At 45.4% G+C, this 24,360-nt stretch overlaps 6 protein-coding genes across 8 annotated transcripts; 4 read left to right on the top strand and 2 right to left on the bottom strand.

Annotated features, from left to right (window-relative positions):
- The first annotated feature begins 27 nt into the window (after positions 1-27).
- On the top strand, positions 28-10,096 carry LOC6727582 (atrophin-1). Of its 2 annotated transcripts, none has more exons than XM_016176472.2 (4): positions 28-829; positions 7,462-8,882; positions 8,940-9,194; positions 9,254-10,096. In XM_016176472.2, exons 2-4 carry the CDS (start codon positions 7,467-7,469, stop codon positions 9,380-9,382), a joined length of 1,800 nt encoding a protein of 599 aa, XP_016034175.1. In that variant the 5' UTR covers positions 28-829; positions 7,462-7,466; the 3' UTR covers positions 9,383-10,096. The 2 variants fall into 2 exon arrangements, with proteins under 2 accessions (XP_016034175.1, XP_016034176.1); XM_016176473.3 differs by lacking the exon at positions 28-829 and adding an exon at positions 7,142-7,386.
- A 53-nt stretch (positions 10,097-10,149) lies between these two features.
- On the top strand, positions 10,150-12,347 carry LOC6727583 (stabilizer of axonemal microtubules 1). Its single transcript, XM_002102926.4, has 3 exons — positions 10,150-11,359; positions 11,422-11,884; positions 11,945-12,347. Exons 1-3 carry the CDS (start codon positions 10,394-10,396, stop codon positions 11,998-12,000), a joined length of 1,485 nt encoding a protein of 494 aa, XP_002102962.2. The 5' UTR covers positions 10,150-10,393; the 3' UTR covers positions 12,001-12,347.
- Positions 12,340-15,324, bottom strand: LOC6727584 (WD repeat-containing protein 3). Its single transcript, XM_016175535.3, has 2 exons — positions 15,068-15,324; positions 12,340-15,009 (listed from the first exon to the last, which is right to left on the bottom strand). Exons 1-2 carry the CDS (start codon positions 15,223-15,225, stop codon positions 12,399-12,401), a joined length of 2,769 nt encoding a protein of 922 aa, XP_016034177.1. The 5' UTR covers positions 15,226-15,324; the 3' UTR covers positions 12,340-12,398.
- A 62-nt stretch (positions 15,325-15,386) lies between these two features.
- On the top strand, positions 15,387-16,252 carry LOC27208791. Its single transcript, XM_016184346.3, has 2 exons — positions 15,387-15,547; positions 15,606-16,252. The coding sequence occupies exons 1-2, from the start codon at positions 15,508-15,510 to the stop codon at positions 15,890-15,892; spliced, it is 327 nt and encodes a 108-aa protein (XP_016034178.1). The 5' UTR covers positions 15,387-15,507; the 3' UTR covers positions 15,893-16,252.
- Positions 16,012-24,291, bottom strand: LOC6727585 (eukaryotic translation initiation factor 1A, X-chromosomal). 2 transcript variants are annotated; one of them, XM_016175534.3, is made up of 3 exons: positions 24,142-24,291; positions 23,757-24,031; positions 16,012-17,287 (listed from the first exon to the last, which is right to left on the bottom strand). In XM_016175534.3, exons 2-3 carry the CDS (start codon positions 23,958-23,960, stop codon positions 17,045-17,047), a joined length of 447 nt encoding a protein of 148 aa, XP_016034180.1. In that variant the 5' UTR covers positions 23,961-24,031; positions 24,142-24,291; the 3' UTR covers positions 16,012-17,044. The 2 variants fall into 2 exon arrangements, with proteins under 2 accessions (XP_016034180.1, XP_016034179.1); XM_016175533.3 differs by lacking the exon at positions 24,142-24,291 and adding an exon at positions 24,104-24,141.
- Positions 19,121-20,919, top strand: LOC6727586 (lectizyme). Its single transcript, XM_002102929.4, has one exon. It carries the CDS (start codon positions 19,659-19,661, stop codon positions 20,661-20,663), a length of 1,005 nt encoding a protein of 334 aa, XP_002102965.1. The 5' UTR covers positions 19,121-19,658; the 3' UTR covers positions 20,664-20,919.
- Positions 24,292-24,360: the final 69 nt, after the last annotated feature.

Consider the following 24,360-nt stretch of genomic DNA (forward strand, 5'->3'; position numbering starts at 1 on the left):
AAACAGTGCTGAAAACCGCGGGCAAATTAAACTTTTAATCGCTGGATTATTTCGACTGCAAGCCACGGTCACTCTGGCAGAATCAACATAACGGACGCGTTCGCGGCGCAATAAAAACGAAAAATAATTAAATTATTCCATAACTCTTCTGCGACAGCACGGAAAAACATCCAGGCATATCAAGGCCGACAAATATCGCTATTAAATAGCACAGCTGAAAGCGATTCGTGCAGCACGTCGTTGAATTGAATTTAATTCGTTATGGGAAAGTGCCTTGGTGTGTGTGTGCGTGCGTATAATTAAGCAAAAGTATTTAGCAAATCGAAGGCGCACATTTCGCAATACACGCTGCGAAATAATCGGGTGATAATTGTCGCAGCTGCAGGCGCACTTCCTTCTCCATCTCCTGCTTTCTTCGTTTTTGTCTCTGCGGATACGTGCTACTACTTTTGCAGCTGCTGTTCAGCTATTTAGCGCGAGTGTGTGAGTGCGCTCCGCTGCTGCTGCTGTTGTTGTTGTTGTTTTTGTTGGCTCACCTCTCGTTAACCACCTTGAATGCGAGTGAGTGAGCGAGAGGGGGTGAGAAGAGTGCAAAGTTGATGCCCGCGAGTGTGCGCGCGTCTCTGTGTGTGTGTGTGACAACAAATTGAGTGCGACTGTGTGCGTGCGGCATTAGTCACTCTCTTTAACTTTTAACTGTTTTGGTCCAGCCTTTGCGAACTAAAAAGGCAAAGACAAAAAAAACCCACTAAGCCAGCTTTGCGGATCGGTTTTTTCTTTTTTTGAATCGAAACGAATCGGATCGGAACGAATCGGAAATCACCAAAAGGTTAGTTACCCGCAATTGATATTTAACCACAACATCACCCCGACAACTTTGCTTTTGCAAACATACATATGTACATCACTCCACCATTCTCATCAAAGTTTTGCTCAAGCTACTTACTTAATTGAAATTCCAGTCAAGGTCGCATTTGTTAATTAATTAAATGTTTGCCCGGTTGACTGCTAGTATATGTATATACTTGGCGACTACACAATAGTTATTGTACAATTCAAAAAGTATTGCATAAACCGATATGCTACGCTTGTTCCGACTGTTTACTCAAGCCTCAAGCGATAAGCGGCGAGTACAGTGACATTTATGGATGGGAAACCCATTTTCTGTAGTGACTGCATAATCGGCACGATATGAAAAACACTGCCATTGCATTTAACGAATAACTAGAATTTTTACAGAACAGCTGCAAAATGGTCAACCCTGGTCACTAAATACACTTTTGTTATACAATATAATGAGTCGTACATTTGCACTTTTTCTCTCTGTGTAGCTCTGCGCGAAGCTTCTTCTTTAACCATTAATAAAATAGAAAACCGAAGGAGTTTCGTTTTCGTTTTGTCACTTTCGGACGCAGCAGGTGGTGCATTTGCGCTTACCTCACTTTCCAGCTGACTGACTTTCGGGCGATCCTCACATGATGGCCATATACCATATAACCATATGCCATTCCAGCACCCCTTTCCTCTACGCCAGTGTCCAGTGATAAAAACCCTTTGCAGAGCAATCTTCAAATGACAAAAACAGGAAATGTATATCACGCAATGTATTTATACATATATATATGTATATATATTACACAATCTTTTAGAGAAATGCAATCTTATGACATGCCAAGAAATAAAGCGCTTTAATTGGCTTACTTAAATCGGACACACCGTTTCGTTATGATAATGGCAGATGATATCATAAACCAGTCATAGTAACTATTTGACGGAACAAGTATCAGAATATTAAATTTTATTATACACCCAAGGGTATCAGTTATACGAATCTGATTCTACACGCAAATGGCCTTTCAGGCCTTTCAAAGTGCATTGTTTTTTAAGCACTGAAATGGGCGGCAAGTGTTTTGCATTTGCACTCAGTACTCGATACACATTGGAGTGCACAGAAATGTGGGCGTGTTCGAAAGTACTGATGTGAGCTTTCAGCTCTGATTGTGTTCAACTTTGACCCACATTCGCCAAGTGTCCCGCCATGAAACGCACGAGTGGATTGCAGGGGTAGGAGATGGAGGAGGAGCATCCACATTTCAGTGATGGATTTCATCTGCTGCTCCCCATATATTTTACATGCAAACGTGCAATTTTCAGACCGCATTGTTTGTCTAGAATTTGTGGGCTTAGCACAAAACTACATTGTATATATGATGCAGTGTGTCTATCAATAGTTGTGTGTATGCAAATACGCTTTTAGAACGAACTGCACGAGCTGGAATGGAACGACAGGGAGAACAAAAAGTACAAAAACTACATCATACATACATACATATGTATATGATGAACAGGAAAACGTGCTGACAATGTGGAATGGTGCTGCGGATTTTGCAAAGTATTATTTCTCCTATTTCATACTTATTCATTCCGCTTTTGCATAGCAAATAAAAATTATAGGAAGACTTGTGAAGATTAAAAAAAATCTTGGGTTAAGTAAGTGAAACCCGTTTTTGCATTTGTGCTTTTGCCTGTTTTTCGCTTTTTCCGGTCTCCCTTATACGAATTTCAGATCTTTTCTGGCTTAGAGCGCCAAATTTGCCGATCAAATATTTGCTAGCTTGTATCTGCGTATGGAGATTGTTGTCGCACCAGATTCAAGCTGTATCCACAAGCGCGCTCATTAATCTTTAACCCCTCGATGATAAAGAGCTCTTTCGACGAACGAGACTGCCTTTTAAAGATCGCCAGAGCTCAATAAACCTTAACCTCAAAGAATTGAACAAAGCATGGCTCTGTTTTCCCATTATTACCCATCTTTGTCGCACTTGATGTAAATTGAATGATTTCGACTGCGTTGTTCTCTCCGTAATTTGCTTAATTGCATGAACGCATTACGGGCACGTTCTTTCCGATTCTGATTCTGCTATATTGGGCAGGTTTTAAAGCGCTTGAAAAAAACTAGTGACACCAGTGAAGGGAGCCAAAATTTGGGCGTGTTTTTATACTCGTTACTCGTAGAGTTGACACCAGCGAAGAAAGCCAAAATTTGGGCGTGTTTTTATATTCGTTACTCGTAGAGTTGAAGGATATACTAGATTCGTTGAAAAGTATGTAACAGGCAGAAGGAAGCGCTTACGACCTTATAATGTATATATATTCCTGATCAGGATAGAATAGCCGAGTTGATCTGGCCATGTCCGTCTGTCCGTATGAACGTCGAGATCTCAGGAGCTATAAAAGCTAGAAAGTTGAGATTTAGCATACAGATTCTGGAAACATAGAGACGCAGCGTAAGTTTGTTGACCCATGTTGCCACGCCCACACACAAATCTGTCACGCCCACATTTTTGAAAAATGTTTTGATATTTTTTCACATTTTTATTAGTCTTGTAAATGTTGGATATCTGATAGTCGAGCAACTCGACTTGATCATTCCCTCTTGTTTTAGTTAAGTTCATTTAACTTGTAATGTATGGCATTAAATTCAATTGACTTCGGCGTTACGTCCGAGCATTGCCTTCGTTTTATTTTGTTCATCTGATGGGGGAGCTTTTATTGACGCTGCTCCCATTTGCTATTTTTACGCTACACCTCAAGAAATGAGTGTTATTTAATATTTATTTCACTTTATGTATATTTGCTTTAGAATGCGCGCTGCTTTTATCGTGTAAACTGAATCAAGCGACATTACAAATTACTCATGACTTTTTATAGTTTTTTAAAAAGGAATACAAGACAGGACAGGAACGTGGAATGATTCAAAAAGAAATGATTTCTATGGGTTTCAAACGTGACAAGCTAAACAACTTTCTTCTATTATACTATATAAACATATACATATGTATATGGCTGCTGCTATATCGTTTTTGCTGTGTACTCCAATCGAGAGATCCGAATCATTCAGAGGTTAATGCTTTTCATGGAGCGCTCAAGTGGCGCAAGTCGGAGACGACTAATGGAGCACTTGTAGCCCTTTGTGATGTGATTGTGGTCTAGTTTTTATTTGGCCATTGAAAATAAAAGCATTCAAGGTCGTCGCGCCTGTTTTTTTTTTAAGGCATCGCGAGCGATAATGTCAAAGTATCAACAATTTCTAGTATGAACAATCGATGCCAAAAGGAAATTGGTATCGTGGAAAGAGAAATTAAAAGCGGAGCATGGAAATTGCTCTTTCAAACGCAATTCAGACCAATTAATATCACTCGATTTCAACAAATCAGCTTTACACCCCACACACTCAATATATATAATTATTTATATATATATATATGTACATATATGCCTGAGATCGATGTGTTTGTCACTTTCTTTTGTTCTGCTTTCCTCCGACTTCCATTGTTCGTGAGACTTTGCTCGGAACGTGCGGTCAAGCTTGAGGATGATGTGGTCCGCCATGTCGGTAAAGTAAAAGTTGTCCCAAACCCAAGTGTCTCGCATCACAGAGCGCACATTGCCCACACATTCTGTCAACCGGCGACTGAATCATCCATCCATCGCACTGGAAATCAGTTACATGAAAAGCCGTGCTTGGAAATACTCAAAACCCCCAATTAGCAAGCATTTTCACAGACTTCATTCTCATCTTGGGTCGAATGAAGGGAGAGGGAGTCGCTGTGCAAACCGGTTACCATCGACTGCTCTTGAGCTTGAACCGCACAGAAAAGAAGTAGCTTTTTATTACACACTTCCGAATTCAAGTTTTTGCTAGATCAAGGAAAGACCTCCAATCGAACTTATTAGAAATCAAGAAACAGTTCATCTTAGGAACACCATACAAGGTTGGTTCGACCAGTTCGCCCAATTTTAAATAGAGATTTTAGCCAAATTGTTCTTCTAGCCGATGTGGTATAAACTAGTTTCTAACTTGTTGCCTTATTTGCCTTCTAATATGCGTGATCCTAATTAGCTGCAACTCAAGTTTAATGCGCTTAAGTGGCCTGATAATGGGTGTAATGTGGAGCAGCCAATATAAACGTTCACTGTCATCATTTAGATTTACCCCCGCCAGCGATTAGGGTGATTTATTTGATCAATTTTACTGACGCCACGCGGAAAATGGGAAAAGGAAAGCGTGTTTGCCATTGTAAATAGACTATTTGCTCTTCAATTTCTGCACATGTGCCCATACAAAGTGAATAGTAAGCAAAATGATTAAATTGGCATTCAGTGGAGGAACCCCAACCAACTGGGAGTGGGTGGGTGGAAATTGGGCGGTGGACTGTGGGCGGTTGGCCATCTCTCTTTCTCACATCATCACCTTCTGAAGGTGATTTTAATTAGATTGTAAACGCCAGGTTTGTTCTACGTTTAAGCGTTGAAAACGTGTCTGCCATTAACGTCACAGTTTAGCCAGTCAGTTGGTTGGTTTTTTGTGCAGCAAGTTATTCAATGATGGGCGAAATGATCAGCCAGACATTTCACAGATTTGTCTATTCATTCGCCTAGGTTGTTTTTGTGTTTATTTTGCTAAAAGGAAAGGTCTTCTCTATAAATGACATGGAAAATTTGCATGAATTTCGCATGCAGCGATCATTTGGTATGATTTTTTGTTTACGACTGCGACTGAAAGAGTTTGAAAGTTTCCAAAATATCTAAAAATTCTTCTTTTGTGCACACATTCGAACCATCCGTTAAATGGCATATTGTTCAGATTCTTTGTGCGATCATTGACTTTGAATGAATGTGAATTTGAAATTTAAAACACAATCTTTTGTTTGATTTAAATTTAATAAATTAAATTTGATAAATTTACTTATAACTATTTAAACGCTTGCGTTTCTTAGATCTTTTTGGCCTTAGAAATGCGTATATTTTAACCATTTCCTTTCAGCGGAAACCACTTTTCACATTTGTGAAGACAAAAGTGATTACAAATATTTGCGAACTGTTTCGTGTTCGCAGAAACAATAAACATATGTAATTCCGGGCCATATGCTTAAACATATTTACCACTAAATATACACGCCCGTCCTCAAAGAGGCGGAAAATTGTTTACCACGGCGCCATCTCCACCCATATATTTTGTCATTTTATTTCCGCGTATTGGGGGGCTTCTGGGAATTCTCCGTGTGACGCACTAATTTTCGGCCATCCTCCCATCTTTCGGATCGCAGCAAAAAAAATATGCATATGCGAATTGGTTTAGTTTATCAAATGATACGCGCGCCGCCCCTTTGGTCGCTCAACACTTTTTGCGACTTAAAATTGTTTATAAAAATTGTTTTGTTTACGCAAACCATTTCGTTGTTCTCGTGAGAGGCGACATTGGATGTGCTCTTATCACTGGCCATTGTGCATGTGTTTTGCCCTGCTCCCGATTATCCCACTTGTGGGTGGCACACATGCAGTCAAATTCAGCTGCGCTTCCAGATCGGCTTGGTTCGGTTCCACCATGTGCCGGGCACCGGGAAGCAACCCAACAAGTGGCGACACATTGCAGTCATAACTCGAAAACGTTTCAATTCGCCGGCATTGATATCACTTTTGTTCACTGCTTATTATCGTGGCGTTGCTTGAAAAGCACAAATAGACATTTAGATGAGGAAAAAACCAAAGTAATTAGCAGATGAGCGCATTTGTCGATGCTAACGATGACGTAAATGTTCGAGAAATCCCTGCGAAATCAACAAGTTCTATATTTATTCCTTCGCTTCTTTGGCCAATTGCATCGTAAACACAAAGCACTAACCTGCCGATTGATTGTTTCTACTTATTGATATTAAACGACTTCGCCAGCTGTTGATAGCTGAAAATCATCGCTCTAATCAATGGAGCTTTTATGGTTAATTACTAGCGTGAGTCATTGTATTCCCTTATAATAATCATAAAATCCATTTTGTTTATCAGTAAATGAAGCGAACGTATTTTATCACAAGTCTTCATTGCTGCAAATCCACTTGAATCAAGTACTTTAGCTAACTGAAATCTTATCTGGCATTGTAAATCAATAAGCACATCCTACTGTTTATTATAAAGGCAGGGTGGCGTGACCTTCAGATAAAGTAAAAGTACATTTTTATGCTCTTGCGGTTATAGTAAGAAATTCCTTTTACAATTTTGTTATATTATCAGTTGAGCAATCATTCATAAATGAACTCTTTGAAATGACATTTGAATTCCTTGACACATGTATCCAATTTTTATCAGACTGTTCTGCTCCCAGAAACCCAGCAAACTTGTTAGTATTTCGTATTTGTTTCGTTTTTGAAATTTTGAGTAGAAGAAAAACGCCACGGAAAGTCTGATCTCACTCTGGTGGGGTGCGAGTCAACAATTTCGAAGCAGCACTCCACGAAAATTCACTTGTCGTGAGTGTCGCTTATCAGGCACAAATATTTGCGATAACAACACCGACTGATTTTGCATGTTTAATTTGAGAACGCCATTATGGTGAATGCCGCTCTGCTCTTCTGTTCCGTTCACGAAGTTAATTGAATGCCCTTTTGGGCGAATCTTCAATTGCAGATAGCATGACCATTCCATCGAGACCGGCGCCCGCTCCGCCCGGATCACGTGGCCAGAGCGCCGCGGCTGGAGCGAATGCCAGCCTGGAGCAGCTGCGTCTCCAGCTGCAGCAGCAACACCTGCAGCAACAGCAAGCGGCCGGCGGTGGACTCCAGAAGCTGACCATCAAGCTACCGCCACCGCCCAAGGGTCCGCTGCAGTCGCAGCACAAGCGGACCGCCGTCAGCAACAATAACAACGGCAGCCTCTTCGACGAGCCAACGGGCGGCACGAGCATCACGCGGAAGTTTCCACAGGCGCGCTACACGCCGGCCACCAACTGGGACGACGATCCATTTGGTGGCGGGAGCAACGGAAATGATCGCTTCAAGAAGATGCCACCGCCGCGACCGCCGCCGCCCAAGGTGCTGGTCAATGGGCAGAACATGGCCAAGTCCAACTCCTCGATGGCATCGGCGGTCACTGGCGGCACTGGCAGACTCATGTCGAACATTTTCCATCGCAAGAAGTCGACGTCCACGGCATCCGCCGCTGCTACCAAGGCCGCAGCGGAAAATCGTGTCTACGGCCTGAGCAGCGGCAATGCCGGTGCAGCACCAAGCTACAACAGCAGCAGCAGTGCATCGTCGGCGGCCTTTAGCAATGTGGATTGGAATGCAGCGTGGAACACGGCCACCACTACTACAACTACCACCTCGAGCAGTATCCACAGCTCCCATTATGCCTCGCAGCAGACGGCCGATGCGCAGCTCATCAGCTTCGATTCGCCGCCCTCGTCGCCCACCTTTACCCAGAAGTCCAACAGCGACTGCGTCAGCGTGGACAGCTTCAGTTCGGACAGCAACTTTAGTTCGCCGAACAATGGCAGCGTTTCGCAGCCGGAGAGCGGATTCGAGGACGATTATCATCGATCACGACCCTCCACACAGAGCCCGCTGGATCCGTGGGAGGCGGTGGATAGCGTTGGACTCGGGGGAGTCGATAGCTTTGGCTCCGCCCCAGTGCGTCAGACGTACCAAGTGCAGTCGCGCAGCTCGGACAATCCGCTGTGCAATGGCAAGAGTCTGTTGCCGCCCACTCAATCGCTTACCATGCCTACCATCATCAAGCCCAAGATATCGCAAAAACCAAAGGCTCCGAAACCACCGCCATTTATTGGAGGCCATTTGCCGCCGGGTTACAGCATATCATCAGGTTACGCAGGATCGGAGACACCACCATCGCCGCCGATGCCCAAAGGACCACCACCACCACCGCCGACATCTAGCGCAGGAATCTCACTGCTGGACGTGATCAACGGCAAAGTAGATGCGCTAACGCTCAGCAACGGATGCCAGGGCTACATGGAGGAGGAAGTGGTTCCTTACGCCGTTGCGCTTTATGATTTCGATGGCATTGAGCCGGGCGATCTTAGTTTTAGAGTAAGTTCATGACGCTCTCATATGATTTAATTATTATAGTAATGCTGATTTTTGTAGGAAGGCGAGAAAATCTATCTGTTGGATCATCCCACGCCGGAGTGGTTGCGCGGACGCACGCGTTCCGGATGTGAAGGCATTTTTCCAATCAACTACGTGGACATCAAGGTGCCATTAGGGGCCACTGGTGGCGTTGCTGCAGCTCCAACTGCTAGTGCTGCAGCACCGTCACCCAGTCCGTCACAACAGCAACTGCCGACGGCGCTTTGTTTGTATCACTTTCCGGGTGAAGTCGAAGGAGATCTCGCCTTGCAGGTAATTATCCTTGAAGCAGCGTCTTTTTGGCAATTTGTAATGAACTTTTCATCCCGTAGGAGAACGAATTGGTCACAGTGCTTTATAGGATTAACGAGGACTGGCTGTACGGCGAGGTGGCGGGTCGTCAGGGACAGTTTCCGGCCAACTTCCTGGACCAGGTGCCCGCCAATCTGCCTACTTTGTAACCATAATTAGCACCCGATCTTTAACGATCTATTAATTGTATACCCGAAACATTGTCGATAAGCGAGTAGATGTCGAGCGAACTGAATCATATACACACACATATATATAATTGTATTTTTACTATATTCTTTTCGAAAAATCTTGTGAATCGAGCATATAGTCTAAGACAACTAGCTTGTAAGCGAAAAATCGAAAAATGTTTTATATGGGTGCACTGGAAACATGCCCATCCCCTCCTACCCGCTTATACACGGGATCGATTTATTGATTTTATGTTCAAGCCGCGAATGGAACTGTTTTGTTAACTGAATAATTCTATGTGTATGTATTAGAAATGATTTGCTGATCCTTAAAGTATTCGCCCAGCCCCATAGACCCCAACCCAATAGAGCAGGCAAAAAATATTGTATATAAGTTAAAATGTACGTGATTTCTATTAATGTTTAATTATTTAAATTGAGTTTAGTTAGACGCTTAGTTAGGCACATTTACAGATTCCAATTTACGATGCAAGCCGTTTGTTTATGTATGTATTAATAATTTCTTCAAGTGCTTAGGGCAGTTCATCTCCGAGTGCGAAGATGAATGGTTATTTATTTGTCCCTTGCAGAGTGCTACTCTCACAATTCGTAGGACTTATCGCTAATAAAAAATATCAGGATATCCTAGCAGTGAAGAATGTAAACCGAAATAAATGAAGATGATCACAACAATCCAGTTGGTTGCCTATGTGTTACATTTCAATGTGGTGTTCCATTTCCACACTCGACTCCATTCGACCATCTCAGCATACGTGGAACACATCGGGAAACTTTTCGTTGTCTAGTGTCTTAGCAAAATTATTCTTCAGTCGTTTCGGAAGTGTCAAGTCTACTCAATCGTTTCTCCCAGCTCCGAGCAAACAAAATTATTTCCATTGACAATTTTCCAGTTTTCGTCAGCTCCACATCGCCGTGTCGGTTTGTTTGATTTCAAGTTTCTGGAGGTTATTGTCCCATAATTAATCAGCCATGTCCGGTGACTGCAACACGTATTGCCAAAATGCCTGCGATCCCTGCCAGGCGCCCACGGATTTCTCGCCCTGTCCGCCGGGTTCAACATGTCCGCCTTGCGACTGCGGCGACTATGCAGGATGCTGCTACCAGCAGCCGCCGCGCACCATGCCCATCCTGCCCAAGTCGCACTTCATGCGCTCCACAGCGCCGCTGGACACGGACACCATCTACCGCCGATCGTTCTATGCCAATTGTGGCGACAACATTAGGGCCCGGCCCGTAATGCCGTGCTCCCAGATCCGAGCATCCACGGCGCCGCTGGAAAAGTGCACCATACAGAAGCTATCCTACATGCCACCCTGTCCGGTGAAGCGGACGCCACCCATCGTTCCCATGGAGAGCGGCCTGCGCTTCGAGGGACCCATCTATGCGATGACCTCGCAGAAGCACGACTACGTGCCCAAGGGGATCGTGAAGCGGGATCCCATTAAGCCGCGAGTGGCTATCTGCACGTCGAATGCGCCGATGGAGCGTTGTACCATCCAGAAGCTGAGCTACATGCCCATCGATGTGTGCCAGAATCCGCCTCCGAAGGCCATGGTCCAGGGATCGCACTACTGCAAGCCGGCAGGTCCCATGGAGCGCTGCACCATCCAGAAGCTCTCCTACATGCCGGTCTGCTTGCCGGCCAAGGAGCCCACGCCCTGGGCCGACAAGATACGATGTGTGCCGCCGCGCTACTCCAATGTGTGCACCACCTACAACCTGAGCTACATGCCCAACTGCAATGAGGCACGTACGGCTCCGGTGACGCCGCTTACCACCTTGCGTTTCTGTGGCAACGACGCCGGTTCCGGCAGCACGGTGTACAAGCTCAGCTACATGCCCGTGGATGCCTCCAGGACCAAACCGGCGCCCGTCCTGCCCAGGGACACTTTCTGCCGGCCGTCAGGACCGCTGGAAAGGTGCACCATTCAAAAGGTAGGTCTTCCCACTCACAACAGACTCGATACGAATAAACGTGTATATCTGCCCCTCCTTAGCTGTCCTATCAACCAAACTGCACGGAGCGCACTCCTCCGATTCGCCCGATGGAGAATGGTCTGCGTTTCGACGGGCCCATGTATGCGATGACCACTCAGAAACACGATTTCGTGGCCAAGCCGCACGTGAGGAGGGCTCCGATCATGCCGCGAACGGCCTTCTGCCGGCCCACTGGAGCCATGGAGCGCTGCACGGTGAACAAGTTGTCGTACATGCCGGTGGACGTCACCTGTTTCCCACGCGCCGAGTCCGTCCGACCACGACAGGGATTCTGCCGGAACGAGGGACCCATGGAAAAGTGCACCACATACAAACTCAGCTACTTGCCGAACTGTGTGCCGCCCAAGGAGCCACTGCCGTGGGCCAGGTACACATCGTACTGCCGGCCAACCGGACCCATTGAGAAGTGTACTATCCAGAAACTTAGCTACGGACCGCCGGGTGCCTTCCAGCGCTGTGGAGGTAGGTTATAACCAGATTTACTTCCTAGCATTTATAAAATAAATTCGGAATCCTAAACAGGTCCTTGTGGAACTGGCGCTAGCGATGGCCCCTTCCCGAAAGCCGGCATTTGTTAGCCTGGAAATACATTATGATTGCTCTGAAGAATCCTTCTCTCAAGCTCATCCCGAGTTCTACGTTTTATGTTCAAGCTAAATCTTTCAGTCCACGTCCTCTAAAGAGATATGTTTTATTCTGTTGTAAATGCTTGTCAAAGAGTTCGCGTTGCGAACTGCCTTCATTAACCAAGCGGTGCTATCCGTTTGCATCGCTGCACCATCGCTTTTATCCCATTTTGTCAATCTCATATGCATATACAGAAAATTGCCAGTGATCCAATACATGGCTTACGAATTATGGTGTATTCCTAATTGTCAAATTAAACTCTGTTTACAGAAATATAGAAATCCAGTAAATCACAGAATAACTAATCGTTTTAATTGGATTTATACAACTAAGTCTAGGGTATTGCGTCTCAAACCATTTGAATCTGCAGCCTCCGCTTGCTGGCTTCTCGCCGCTTCTTATCCCGCTTCTTGCGGGTCTGTGTGGCCTCCCTGAAGAGCTGGACGCCATCGCGCTGTTCCACTTCCGTTTGCAGAAGGGCCAGACCGTGCAGGTTCCATCCCAAGACATCGCGCAGCTGGCCAACGTCCCGCTTGAGCATCGAGAGCAGCTTGACGAGCAGCGGCTTCATGTTCTTAGCCGCCGATATAGGCTTCATGTGCACCTTAAACAGAAAGATGGTGACGCGGCAAAGCAACTCCAGTTGATCGGGTCGCTGGGTAAGCAGAGTGGGCAGGCGTTCGAGGACTTCGCACACAGTGGAGAAGGGCAGTAGGAGAAGTGCCTCCTCCAGATCGGACGCACGTATCCTCATCAGGGTGCTGACCAGGAAGTCTTCCGGATTCTTAACCTGCAGAGCCTGCATCAGGGGATGTAACTCGGGTTTGTCCTCCGCCTCGAGCTCGAACTGTTTGGATATCTCCAGGCATTCGAGTATCGATTCAGCAGACTGCTCGGAACCCACTGTTTTGCGTGACGGCATCTTCAGACCCGGAAGCAAGGGAACTGTGTTGTCCTCGCCCGTGGCCAGTTGATCATTCTCCATTTGCTCTCGCTCCTCCTCCTGCACATCCTTCAACACAATAGTCTCTTCTGTTCGCTCGTACATTCTAAGAGTTCGATCTGATCCGCAGGTGACCAAATACCGGCCATTCGGAGAAACGGACAGGCAATACGCTTCGCCTATGTGTCCAGGCAAGGTAAGAATCTTCTCGAAGTTATCGCCATCCCACTGCTTCACCTTTCCATCCTTGCCACACGTAAAGAACATGTGCGTCCTGGGTATAAACTGTACACTCATTACCGAATCGTCGTGTGCAAAAATGGAACGATGACAGTCTCCGAAGTTTAAGCCCCAAACTTTTACGTTACGATCTGCTGATCCTGTTACAATGAGATTGGAGTCGTAGGAGATGTCCAGGCAGATCACAGGTAACTTGTGGCCGTACAGTGATAGGTAGAACTTGAAGGTGTCCAGGAAGAAAACCTTAACGGTGGCGTCCAGCAATCCCACAGCCAGGTACTTCATGTCCGGACTAACGGCCAAACAGAGCACGGTCTCCTCCAGCTTCAGTGTGTTTTTGTGCAGCAGGGACAGCACTTTGGTTTGGGCATCACCCTCGCCGGCATCGATCAGCTCGAATGTCCAGATCTTAACCGTGGTATCGCCGCTACCAGTGACGCAGCCCTTTTGGTCGGGCAGTATGGCAATGGACCAGAGTTCGCCTTCGTGAGCCGGAATCTCCTCCACTATATCAGCCGCTGCCACGTCCACAATGAGCAATTTGCCGCTCTTCATGCCCAGAAGGACGTAGCGATCGCCGGGAACAAACTTCGAACAGAGGATGTAGTCCGTTGGCAGTGTTCGCAGGCACTGCATGGCATCTCGATCCCAGAACTTAAAGGATTCTCCAGCTCCGGAACCAATGGCCAGGGAATCGTTGCTGAAGCACACGGATCGCACTTCAGACTGGTGGCCCAGACGAGTAAGTGACCTTAGAAGTTTCACGCTGGGATCGGTTGCTTTACGCGTTTTGATCGATGCCTCCAGCGAGTACAAGGACAGGCTGTTGTTGGCCAAACTAACTAGGACACGCAGCTCCTGGTTCTGGCCCAAAACCACATCAATTGACTTGATCTTTTGCTTGGCACGAATGCTTTCCAGTCGCTTGATTTCATCGCTCAGCGACTGTTCCGTGGACAGCTTTGCTTCCTCTGATCCCTCATCCTCGGCGACCTTTTTCTCCTTCTTTAGACGCTTAGCCAGACGTTTCTTCACCTCTTCCGGCGTGCAGATGTAGAAATTCTCGATTAGGTCATTAGTGCCGTGGCAGCTAATCACGCGTTCACTGGGATCGGTCACCAGGTTGACGGTGCGACCCTTTCCAGCGCGTTGGATGGTGCCGCAGTTGCTCACGCTAATGGGGCTGATGGTGTCCTCGTCATCAATGGACAGGCCTTCAACCGCAGATTCCAGAGTTTCAGTGATGGCACCGTCGTGCTTTCTCAGCCGGTAGACATTCATGCCGCTTTCGCCGGCGCCAGCAACCATTAGATTCCCAATAAAGGCCAGTGCCCAGACTTCGGTGCGGTTATCCACGATGGTCTTGAAGCAGAACTGCGTCTCCAGGTTCCAGAACTTGATCTGCGTGTCCTTCGAACAGCTCACCACTATGTTCTCGTCCACCAGACGCTGCAGGAAATGGGCGTCTGTGATGGCGGCATTGTGGCCACTCAACCGAGCTCTTCCAGCCTGCTCCACCACATCGACGACCACCAATTCGGTGTCCAGGCCACCGCTCACCAGACGCATGCCCTGCAAATCGTACCGCAGGATGCTCACAGCGTTCTTGTGGAGTGCCAGCGTACAGATGGGCTCGTAGTACCTGTCCGAGCTGAGATCGAAGATCTGCACCACGCCATCCGCATAGCCAACAGCAATGTGCAGGTGATCCGGCGAGACCCTCAGGGAGGTGACCTCGAACTTTTCGCGGCGCAGCGTCAGCTTGCGATCGCCCATTCTGTGGAATATAAGTTATTGTAAATTTACTAAGTAAAGGAGAACTTTTAAAAACCCACCGCAAATCCCACACGATCACATTTTCAGCAGCAGGAGCGGCCACATATCGACCCTCCGTCTTGTCCACAACGGCAAAGTTCACATTGGCGCGGCCGGAGGTGATGATATTAAAGCTGTCTATAGCCCGGTAGGCCAAATATTGTTTAGTTAAACCCATTGCAGCAATCAAAACACATAAGGTAAATCAAAAATCGCGTTTCACGTGTTTGGAGATGGTTCCCAATCGATTGGCAGCCGTTGCTATCGATTTGTTCTTTGCAAATCAAAGCAGTTGGCAGCGCGATTGTGTGGCAACGCCGCGCGAATTCCGTTACGCGCCTGCGCTTTTACTCAAACTCGAAAATCTAACAAACCCACCCCTAAACTTTTGAGATAACTCTGTTTTTGGCCAAATCAAGCTGAAGTTTTTGCACAAATACCAAAAAACAGAGATCCAAACATGTCTAACTATCCCAGTGCTTCCGCATCCCAGTCGACAGGTATGGAGACAATTATATAAATTTTAATTAGAACAGAAAGTAAACAAAACCGCTCCAGGAACTTCTGACCTGGACACAGAGTCCGTGGAAGTTCTGCGGGAGCGGCTGAGCACCATGAAGCGGCTGATGGCCGAGCGGACGTCCCAGCAGCAAAACAACCCGGCGACCACGGAGGAGATATTCTCCACCAAGCGCCACCGCTCGGCGGGCATCATCGATGGAAACTTCCTGAGCATCGCGTTCGGCGGAGCTCTGCTGGTGATCATCACGGTTTCGGTGTACGCCTTCTACAATCTCTACCATGCCATACTCAAGAAGTTCCCTTCGCGCCACGAGGAGCTGTAAACTAAGCCAAATTCGATGGCAGTTTTCTGCTCCCACACAAATATGTACGAGTTTCTGCATTTAATAATAAATTGTAGCATGAATTTTACTATCAAGAAGTGAAAAAGCCTTGGAACGTGTGCTGTTTTGCATTCGGGTTAATCAACGCCATTTATTGGAGTTCAACTCATTACAAAAATCAATAGTCTCTTTACTTTTTACACATCCATTGTTTTTGTTTGGTTCGAATTAGACTACAACTAAACTGAACAGGGAAAACTGAATGCATGGACAGCAAAAAACAAAAGGGGCGTTTGGAAAATGATTTGGATATTGCTATATGGAAAACCATCAAAATATAACGCAGGTTTATAATAAAAACAAACAAAAGACATGACACAAAATGCTGAAAAGGAACACTTGGGGGGATGGGGCGCAGATATATCTGGCGAAAACTCATGGATTTGATTTTGCTTACTCGCTAGCTAAACTCACATCTCTGCCTGTTTTGATCATTATTATTATATATCCCTTTGCCTTAAATATTAGTGTTCGCTAAACTCCTATTTTATGTGTATGAGTTGTAGATTTCATTAATATATTTTTTGTTTTTTATTTCTTTTTTTTTACTTTTTCATTTAGTTCGATAGATTTGTTGGTAGATAAATAATAACTAATATCCGTTTGTTTTTCTTTGTTTTTTCATTTTTAATTCAAATATTATTAGTTTATGTTTCGCAATGTTCGATTTGTTGCACAGTGTAACAGTTCTACTATTTGTATTTAATAATTGGATGTTTAAGGCGGCCATAAATCAAACCGTTTTAATTTTGGAACGCACTTGGATTTTCGGGATAAAACAATTTCAGAGTAGAGAGATTGAACATTAAAATGGCTATAAATGAAATGATACTATAGGTTCGTTTTCGCAATTTAACTGCCGCTGCGCCGCTTTGTGGATGCCGGATAAATGGTTGGGATTGGATTGGATTGGATGGTGGCTTTGACTTCGAACAGGACTCGGGGCTACCGGCTTTCTGCTTTTTACAATTGGTTAAATTCCTACTATTCTCGAACTGACTCCGCTTCTGCTGGTGCTGCTGCCGAGACGGACGTTCCAGACGCTCCCGCCGTCGTCGTCGTCCCACCCGGCGCCACTTTGTTTCTTGTTAATCAGATGTTGTCCACGGAATCGGCGTCGTCCTCGGAGCTGATCTCATCGCCGAACTCGATGTCCTCGTCGAAGCCATCCTCCACGAATGTGACTGTCTCGTTGATGCGCACCGACTCGGGGAACTCGCCGTACGTCTTCAGGTTCCTGGCCTCGTCCGGCGTGTACTTGAGGATCACATCAGCCTTCGAGTCCTGGTAGTCACGCAAGCCCACCAATATGATGTCGCCTTGGTTAATCCACACCTGAAAGTACCAAGGGAATCCGTAAATAAACATTGTTATCTGCACTTTTTTTTTGGGAAAGGCCACGACTCTTTGTTTCTTTTGCGTTGTGAGTAATGCTGTGGGAAAAGGCAAACTCAATTTTGCAGCTTGTATTCCGTGTAATAGATAAAAGATAACTGATCTATGGCGCGGAGCGACTCCATTCCGGGAATTTCACAAATGGGCGCAACGAATCGCCATGCTAACTGAGTAAACAGGAAAGTTCTATATTTGGTAAGAATGTTCCATATTGAGAGTGACCATTGGCATTTTTTGGGCACAATTTCGCAAGCAGACGAGCTCACGTGAGCTGGGGAGTAATTAATTCCTCGTGGATCCCAATCAGCACTCGAAACAAACCATCAAACATTGATAAACTAAGATTATAAGCGACTAGCCGGCCAAAAGACCCTCGAAAACGAGTAAGAAGTCACATAGAGGAGATAGATGGGCAAACTGAATGGATCGCATAACAGGCACTGGCTAATTCCATGGAAAACGGAGGAATTCGCTACTGACGAGATAAGACACATTGAGATATCTCAAATCCAATCACGAGCAAACCCAGTTTTGGTACTGGAGCGATAAGAATGTATATAAATGGCAAGCCTCTTGAGCAGGCATTTACCTAATCGGATGCGAGTACGCAGGAGGCCTGACAACAGATCGTGATATCTATCACCCAGTGACGTCAAGACAAGATTGGCGAAGTAGGAAGTGAAAATGCAGGGAGTGCTAGGGTGGCAATGAGAAAACCCCCCCTTTAATAGTAACTTACTCAAACTGCAGAGTCAACGACCTAGGGCAAGTTGCACTCGTCGAGTGATTCAAAGCCCATTCATAAATTCACTTCCCAAAACCACTTCCTGTCACTGGCTCTACGTCCAAGTGGGTGCAGTATAAATTCCAATGCCATGCTTAGATGACACATATATGAAGAAACCCGTTGAGCACGTAAAGTTCGATAAGCGATGATACCTGTGGTGGTGGGCTTTATAATTAATTAAACGGAATCGAAGCCACTGTCGCATAATTCCCACATTACGTATGCGTGCTGGAAATAAACAAGTGTTTCGGACGCTCTGCGAACTTTGGAGTATTTATCATCCATTAAAACCGAATTGATGGCACCGCGCCGCAGTTCCATCCGGTTATCTATCCGACCAGCGGGAAACCAGCACGATAGATCATGCCAAAAGCGAAGAATCGTGACTAAATTGAATCGAAATTGCCCTATTACGATTTCCAGCAGATAAGCGTACCCCTTCTTTTTGGATGGGCCCATTCGCGATCCCAGAAAACAGCTGGCCGGGAAGCACCCGATTCCTCCACTGATTGCACGGCAGTGTGCCGCCAATGAGTAAGTTAGCGAGTATGTGTGATCCGTCAGTGGAATGGCATTCGAGGCAGCAGGTTTCGATACCCTATATATAGACATACGACATCATTGAACTCCAGATTGCGTAGCCAATCCAGTTTGCACTGGTGTGCTCAGTGCGAAATGTAATATGTTTGGCTACTCCACATAGTAAGTTTTCTTTAAACGCAATATTAGCTAAACACTAATCAACTTCGATTCATTGTGAGCTTTCCATTTAACAAAACTCCCATCAATAAAATCAGCGATAATACATTCATGGGTATAACCATTAATTCGGGATAATACTATGTGTCATAAACATAACTACACTGAGAAGCGAGCTAACTTATATTACTTAGTTATTGTTATAAATTTAAACCCCTTCTCTATTACTTTACTTCGATTGAAATTGAAACCTTTAGAGCTCTGCTTTTCTAGGTGCCAAGTACACACTAGTTTTACATAGCAATGTGTAGATTGGGACTCCTCCACGTAGGGCATTCCTGGGCAAGACAAGCCCGATCCCCGCAGCACCTTAGACGTGCCATTGGCACTCGCACTCCGCTATCTCAACTCGTCACTGATAGCGAACCATATATGGGGGGCAAGACTCGCTCGCGCTTTCTTAGCGATAAGGAGCCACCAATTACAATTTGGCAAGGAAGACTCTCTCCAGAGCGGCTCTCCCTATAAATACAGCCCACACTCGCTGCCGACGGGCAAATCCAAAATCGGCAGCAAGCAAGAGACAACTGAATAAAAAGAACACGGCAAAATCGGGCCGAATAAAGTGAATTCCATGCCAAAGCGAAACGGAATACAAGTGAAGTGCTATCGATACGCCAGAACAAGGGCGAAAAGCTAAAGCAGTCGCGACATCGAATACCCAAACGAGTCGCGCCTCCACAACCAAGACCCCCAAAAACCGTCAAAATTACTTACTACTACTCGACGAATTCGTGCGGCGCGTGCAACCAGAGCGAGGACATCATGCTCTTATCCTACCGATGCATCTACTCGGTGCTGCTGTCCACCATAGCCAGTATTATGGTGGTACTAAGCTCTGCATCCTCCGGCTCCATCCAGCTGCCCACCGTGCGCAAATGCGGCGGTGGCAGCTCTGCGGGAGCAGCCCACACCATGGCCATGAATTTGGCGGCCTACGGGCTGCTGGAGAACCGGATTAGCACTCTGGAAGCACCGCGACAAACGCACTGGACGAAAAAGTTCCTGGCCAAGCGGGAGGCGACTCCCCATTCGGCGCCGTACGTGGTCAGCATCCAGATGATGACACCCGATCAGGGACTGGTCCACTACTGTGCCGGCACCATCATCAACGAGCACTGGATCCTGACGGCGGCCCACTGCCTCAGCTCACCGCAGGCGGTGGAGAACTCGGTCATCGTGGCGGGCAGCCACGACATCCACGATCAGAAGGGCGAGGCGAGCAACATTCAAATGCGACACATCGACTACTACGTGCGCCATGAGCTCTATCTCGGCGGAGTGAATCCCTACGACATTGCGCTAATCTACACCAAGGAGCCCCTGGCCTTTGACACCTATGTCCAGCCAGCAACGCTGCCGGAGCAGGATGCCCAGCCGGAGGGCTATGGAACTCTGTACGGCTGGGGCAATGTCTCGATGACTGCGGTGCCCAACTATCCGCACCGCCTGCAGGAGGCCAACATGCCCATTCTGGACATGGAGCTATGCGAACAAATCCTCGCCCGCTCCGGACTCCAGCTGCACGAGACCAATCTGTGCACTGGCCCGCTGACAGGAGGCGTTAGCATCTGCACCGCCGACTCCGGCGGACCGCTGATCCAGCAGTGCTGCGAGGAGCACTTCGAGCAGGCCAACATCGTCATCGGCATTGTGTCCTGGGGCAAGATGCCTTGCGGCCAGAAGAACGCGCCCTCGGTCTTTGTCCGCGTCTCCGCCTTCACGGAGTGGATTAACCAGGTCATCAGCACGGCCACCCAGATCATGTAAGATCATGTAAAGATCATCGGAAAGATACTATACAACTAAGGCAGAATCGCCCACAAATTAGCGCTCGAATGTGAAGATATCGAAAAATGAAATATACAAAAAAAAATAACACAAAAGATTGAAAACCCAAAGAAAATTGCAGATTCTCTAGACAATCTCACTAGGCAAATAAGATGAACAAATATAGAATTATATACTGCCCCGATTCTAGTAATTTAAGACTTAGATTAAGTTCCCAAAAAAACATGAATAAAATTGTGAATACTTAAATAGAACAAAGATCTCAACTGTCTTCTTATTTTTAGCTAATCTATTCAAGTGGGATGAGTTAAAATAGAATAAATGTGACCTATTTTACTCGCCAGTTATTGCGTAAGAAAACTATCTTGCTTTCCTCACCAAATTAGCTCAACAAACAAGAACCAAAATAGATCGCACACCGGATCTTTAGTTTGGAATTAAGTCCAATTGCGCAGATTGAATTGGAAAAGTGCGTACTGAGCCACCAGAGCTCCTTCAAATTTGGCCCAGTCGAAAGAGATTGTGAAATAAGCGGGCAGTCGGCCAGATAAGAATTCGCGATATAATCCCATTCTGTTGCTGGGCGGGGAGCAGGCGGAGTTGTTGGGGTACGAAAGCACAATTCACCTGGCGCCTTTCCACGCATTAGTCATGCTCCCGAGCAGCGTCTGGCCAAATTAAACGGGGCATCGGGAGCATGTTACGACTGTCAGATTGGGATCAGTGTGACTAGATTAGCTGGGAGCCCGTAGAAAGCGCCAAATTGCCACCATCAGCTGACTGCTGGATGATTGACAGACTTTCGGGACAACCTGTGCCAAAATGATTGCCCTTGTTTTTGGGTCTAGACATCTGCGAACGAGAGCTCGTTGAACCTTGAGTCGTCCAACTGCTGCACTTTGAACCCCCAGGAACTGAGTAATTGGGTAGCGTCCAGCTGTAATTCCGCACTTCCAATTTCCAGGAATTATCAATATATATTCAAACTTGACAGATGGCCTAGAAATTGTGAAGCACACCACAAACCAACCACACGGTATTCAAATGTTATGGTGCTATCAGATCAATTATAGGGCATTTTCAATAAAATAGATAAGAAATAAAGAAAATTAATTATTTGGTTATTTGTGTGAAGGATTATTTATAATCGCTGGGTTTTTTTGCAATTAAAGTGCGTCAACTTTATTTGCAAAATTAGTAATGCCAAAATCTCTATTGTAATGCTAAGCATATACATAGGTTCAAAAATCTAATCACAAAAGTGCAAGCGCCAATAAATTCCTAAAAAAAAAACTTGAAAAATTCGATGTTAATTCAATGGCGACTCAGCCACGTGCACCAATCGAATCCCCTACTTTACGGCCATTACATAACATATCACTTCAAGATTAGGTGAGATTATAAATCCATTTATGGAGATCAAGGCGCAAACTAAAAAAAACATAAAACTGCGTCGCACTTGCTTGCAAATTATAATTTTTCGGCACCTCGGACACGACTTTTAGCAATAGATTAGATAAATAAATTGACCAAATGCGGTCAAAGAATAATATTGCCAAGTCAGGATGTTGCATGAGGTTAATTTTATGGCACAGCACGTGCTATGAATCTTTGAAATTCCTTCAACTGCTTCGTTTGGAATTGCATGTGAATCTAAAAAGTCCTTTTTACCAATGCCAAAAAGAGCTACTGAATTATATAGTTGCAGTGTTGCAGCAGGTGATTTACTTTGTTAATCTATGTCGAATAATCTGATAGGTTCTGTTCTAATTTATGGCGCTTATAAAGATAAAAAGTTCAAGATCTAATGCCCGGAATTCATTGGAATTTCATTTGAAGATCGCTAACATCGCTAGCTAGTGAACTTCGATTTCGATCTGTATATTTGCATTTACAGTGCCAATGTTTGGCAATTAACGTAAGACATGATTTTCAAGAGTCTGGAATCTTTTTGGTTGCGCAGTTTTGTTTATAACTTCACGTCTGATTTGTTCGCTCCGATTGGAGTCCACTTCTGGTTGTGTATATTTTGCTTGACACCTACTAGAAATCGAAGACGTCACTAATTACGCGGGGAATCTTGACGCAGTCGATTTGGATTTGGAATCTAATTTATGACGTCCGTCTCCTGCGGCGTGAAGCACCATCCAAAATTTGACATGTGTTCATTCCCTTCGGAAGAAACGATCTAATCTCTATATGGACTACCGTGACCACGACCAGGGCTAACTCAGGTAGGTGATAAGGAGCAACTACCATTGGTATTTCCTGGAATGCAGTCTGACCACCCAAATTAGTGCTATAAAGCTGCATTCCCAGTTGCAAACAGGTAACTGAATAGCTAATTCAAATGCAGAGGCTATAGTTTACAAATCCAAGGGTGTACGTACTACCATGAAAAAATATTCCATTAAAAAAATTGGCATTGCAAAAACTTTTCACTAGCTTAGTTTCAGAATCGCTGAACTGTAAACTGACTATATATCATACTTCTATGGTATAAAATGATATCTATTGTATCAATAAAACAAAATTTCATATGATTGTAAGTAGGCAGTAAAGTAAAATTGACAGAATAGTGCGTGCTTATTTTAAATGAATACCGCCTTTTTACAATTAAAATAGAATGTTTTGAAAAAATCAAGTATTTGTGATCACCCTGTATTTGCAGTGCTATTGCTTTGCTTTCATCTACATACATCAGTGCATAGGCACTTGCGTATAATTAATCAGCCGCCCCGCCCACAGCGCCCACTGCTCTTTTGTTAATGCATTCGCACAAGGACGATGACACCCACTCAATAATGGAGCAGTAAAAGAGAATTGCAAACAAAGAGAGATGAAAATTAGGTATAGAAAGGTCGAAAGTTAGCAGCGTAATGCAAAATCCCCCAAAATCAAAAAAAAAACAGCCAGCATTTTAGCGAAAACAATAACGTAAATATGTACGTTGCATACGCGGACAATCAATGCCAAAATGGCTTAAGAGCGCCACCTAAGAGAGGGGCACCCACTCAACGCAAGCGAAGAGAGCACGGGCGAAACAAAGAGCGGAGTAGGAGCAGCACTCACCTTCTTGCGAAGTTTCCCCCGAATGTGACACAGACGTTTGACGCCATCAAAGCACATTGCCTCCAGACGACCGTTGCCCAGCATCTTGGTCACCTGCGCGTACTCCTGCTGGTCCTCCTTGAAGATCAGCTCACGCTTCTCGAATTCGTTCTCGTTCTTACCACGACGACGATTCTTGCCTCCTTTACCTTTATTCTTGGGCATCTTGACTGTTTGCTGTTGTTGCTGTGCAGCTACTCTTGATGTTGTTGCTGTCTGCGGGCTTGTTGGCGACTCTGGAGCGGGAACGAGGTAAAACTGTTACTCAACGACTTCACTGGGCGGGTAGTAATGCAATGAACACATACAACCCGAAATCAAGCGACAGAGTTGTTGGAAAACTTACAATTTTGTCAAATGTAAATGTGACAATTTCGCCTCGCTAAAGTGAAAAGGACTAGAGGTGGGCGGTTCCGCGCGGAACCAGTATATCGAACTGGTGCTATCGACTGCAATGCAGAGTCTGGCAGCATTCGTTTAATGTATCGTAATTTAAAAATATTGCTTAATTTTTAGCAATTAGCAATTAAATCTTAAATTATAACATGTACAAATTGTATTTTCT

The sequence above is a fragment of the Drosophila simulans genome, chromosome 3R, assembly GCF_016746395.2.
Source record: "Drosophila simulans strain w501 chromosome 3R, Prin_Dsim_3.1, whole genome shotgun sequence".
NCBI lineage: Eukaryota > Metazoa > Arthropoda > Insecta > Diptera > Drosophilidae > Drosophila > Drosophila simulans.

What these genes read in the sequence shown, in the direction of transcription:
- LOC6727582 (XM_016176472.2), top strand. Translation starts at nt 7,467, where the DNA reads ATGACCATTCCATCGAGACCGGCGCCCGCTCCGCCCGGATCACGTGGC. An exon ending in CGGGCGATCTTAGTTTTAGA is followed by an intron (nt 8,883 to 8,939) that starts GTAAGTTCATGA and finishes TGATTTTTGTAG; the next exon opens with GAAGGCGAGAAAATCTATCT. An exon ending in AAGGAGATCTCGCCTTGCAG is followed by an intron (nt 9,195 to 9,253) that starts GTAATTATCCTT and finishes TTCATCCCGTAG; the next exon opens with GAGAACGAATTGGTCACAGT.
- LOC6727583 (XM_002102926.4), top strand. Translation starts at nt 10,394, where the DNA reads ATGTCCGGTGACTGCAACACGTATTGCCAAAATGCCTGCGATCCCTGC. An exon ending in AAAGGTGCACCATTCAAAAG is followed by an intron (nt 11,360 to 11,421) that starts GTAGGTCTTCCC and finishes GCCCCTCCTTAG; the next exon opens with CTGTCCTATCAACCAAACTG. An exon ending in TGCCTTCCAGCGCTGTGGAG is followed by an intron (nt 11,885 to 11,944) that starts GTAGGTTATAAC and finishes AATCCTAAACAG; the next exon opens with GTCCTTGTGGAACTGGCGCT.
- LOC6727584 (XM_016175535.3), bottom strand. Translation starts at nt 15,225, where the DNA reads ATGGGTTTAACTAAACAATATTTGGCCTACCGGGCTATAGACAGCTTT. An exon ending in GTGATCGTGTGGGATTTGCG is followed by an intron (nt 15,010 to 15,067) that starts GTGGGTTTTTAA and finishes TATATTCCACAG; the next exon opens with AATGGGCGATCGCAAGCTGA.
- LOC27208791 (XM_016184346.3), top strand. Translation starts at nt 15,508, where the DNA reads ATGTCTAACTATCCCAGTGCTTCCGCATCCCAGTCGACAG. An exon ending in TTCCGCATCCCAGTCGACAG is followed by an intron (nt 15,548 to 15,605) that starts GTATGGAGACAA and finishes AAACCGCTCCAG; the next exon opens with GAACTTCTGACCTGGACACA.
- LOC6727586 (XM_002102929.4), top strand. Translation starts at nt 19,659, where the DNA reads ATGCTCTTATCCTACCGATGCATCTACTCGGTGCTGCTGTCCACCATA.
- LOC6727585 (XM_016175534.3), bottom strand. Translation starts at nt 23,960, where the DNA reads ATGCCCAAGAATAAAGGTAAAGGAGGCAAGAATCGTCGTCGTGGTAAG. An exon ending in GGGGGAAACTTCGCAAGAAG is followed by an intron (nt 17,288 to 23,756) that starts GTGAGTGCTGCT and finishes TGGTACTTTCAG; the next exon opens with GTGTGGATTAACCAAGGCGA.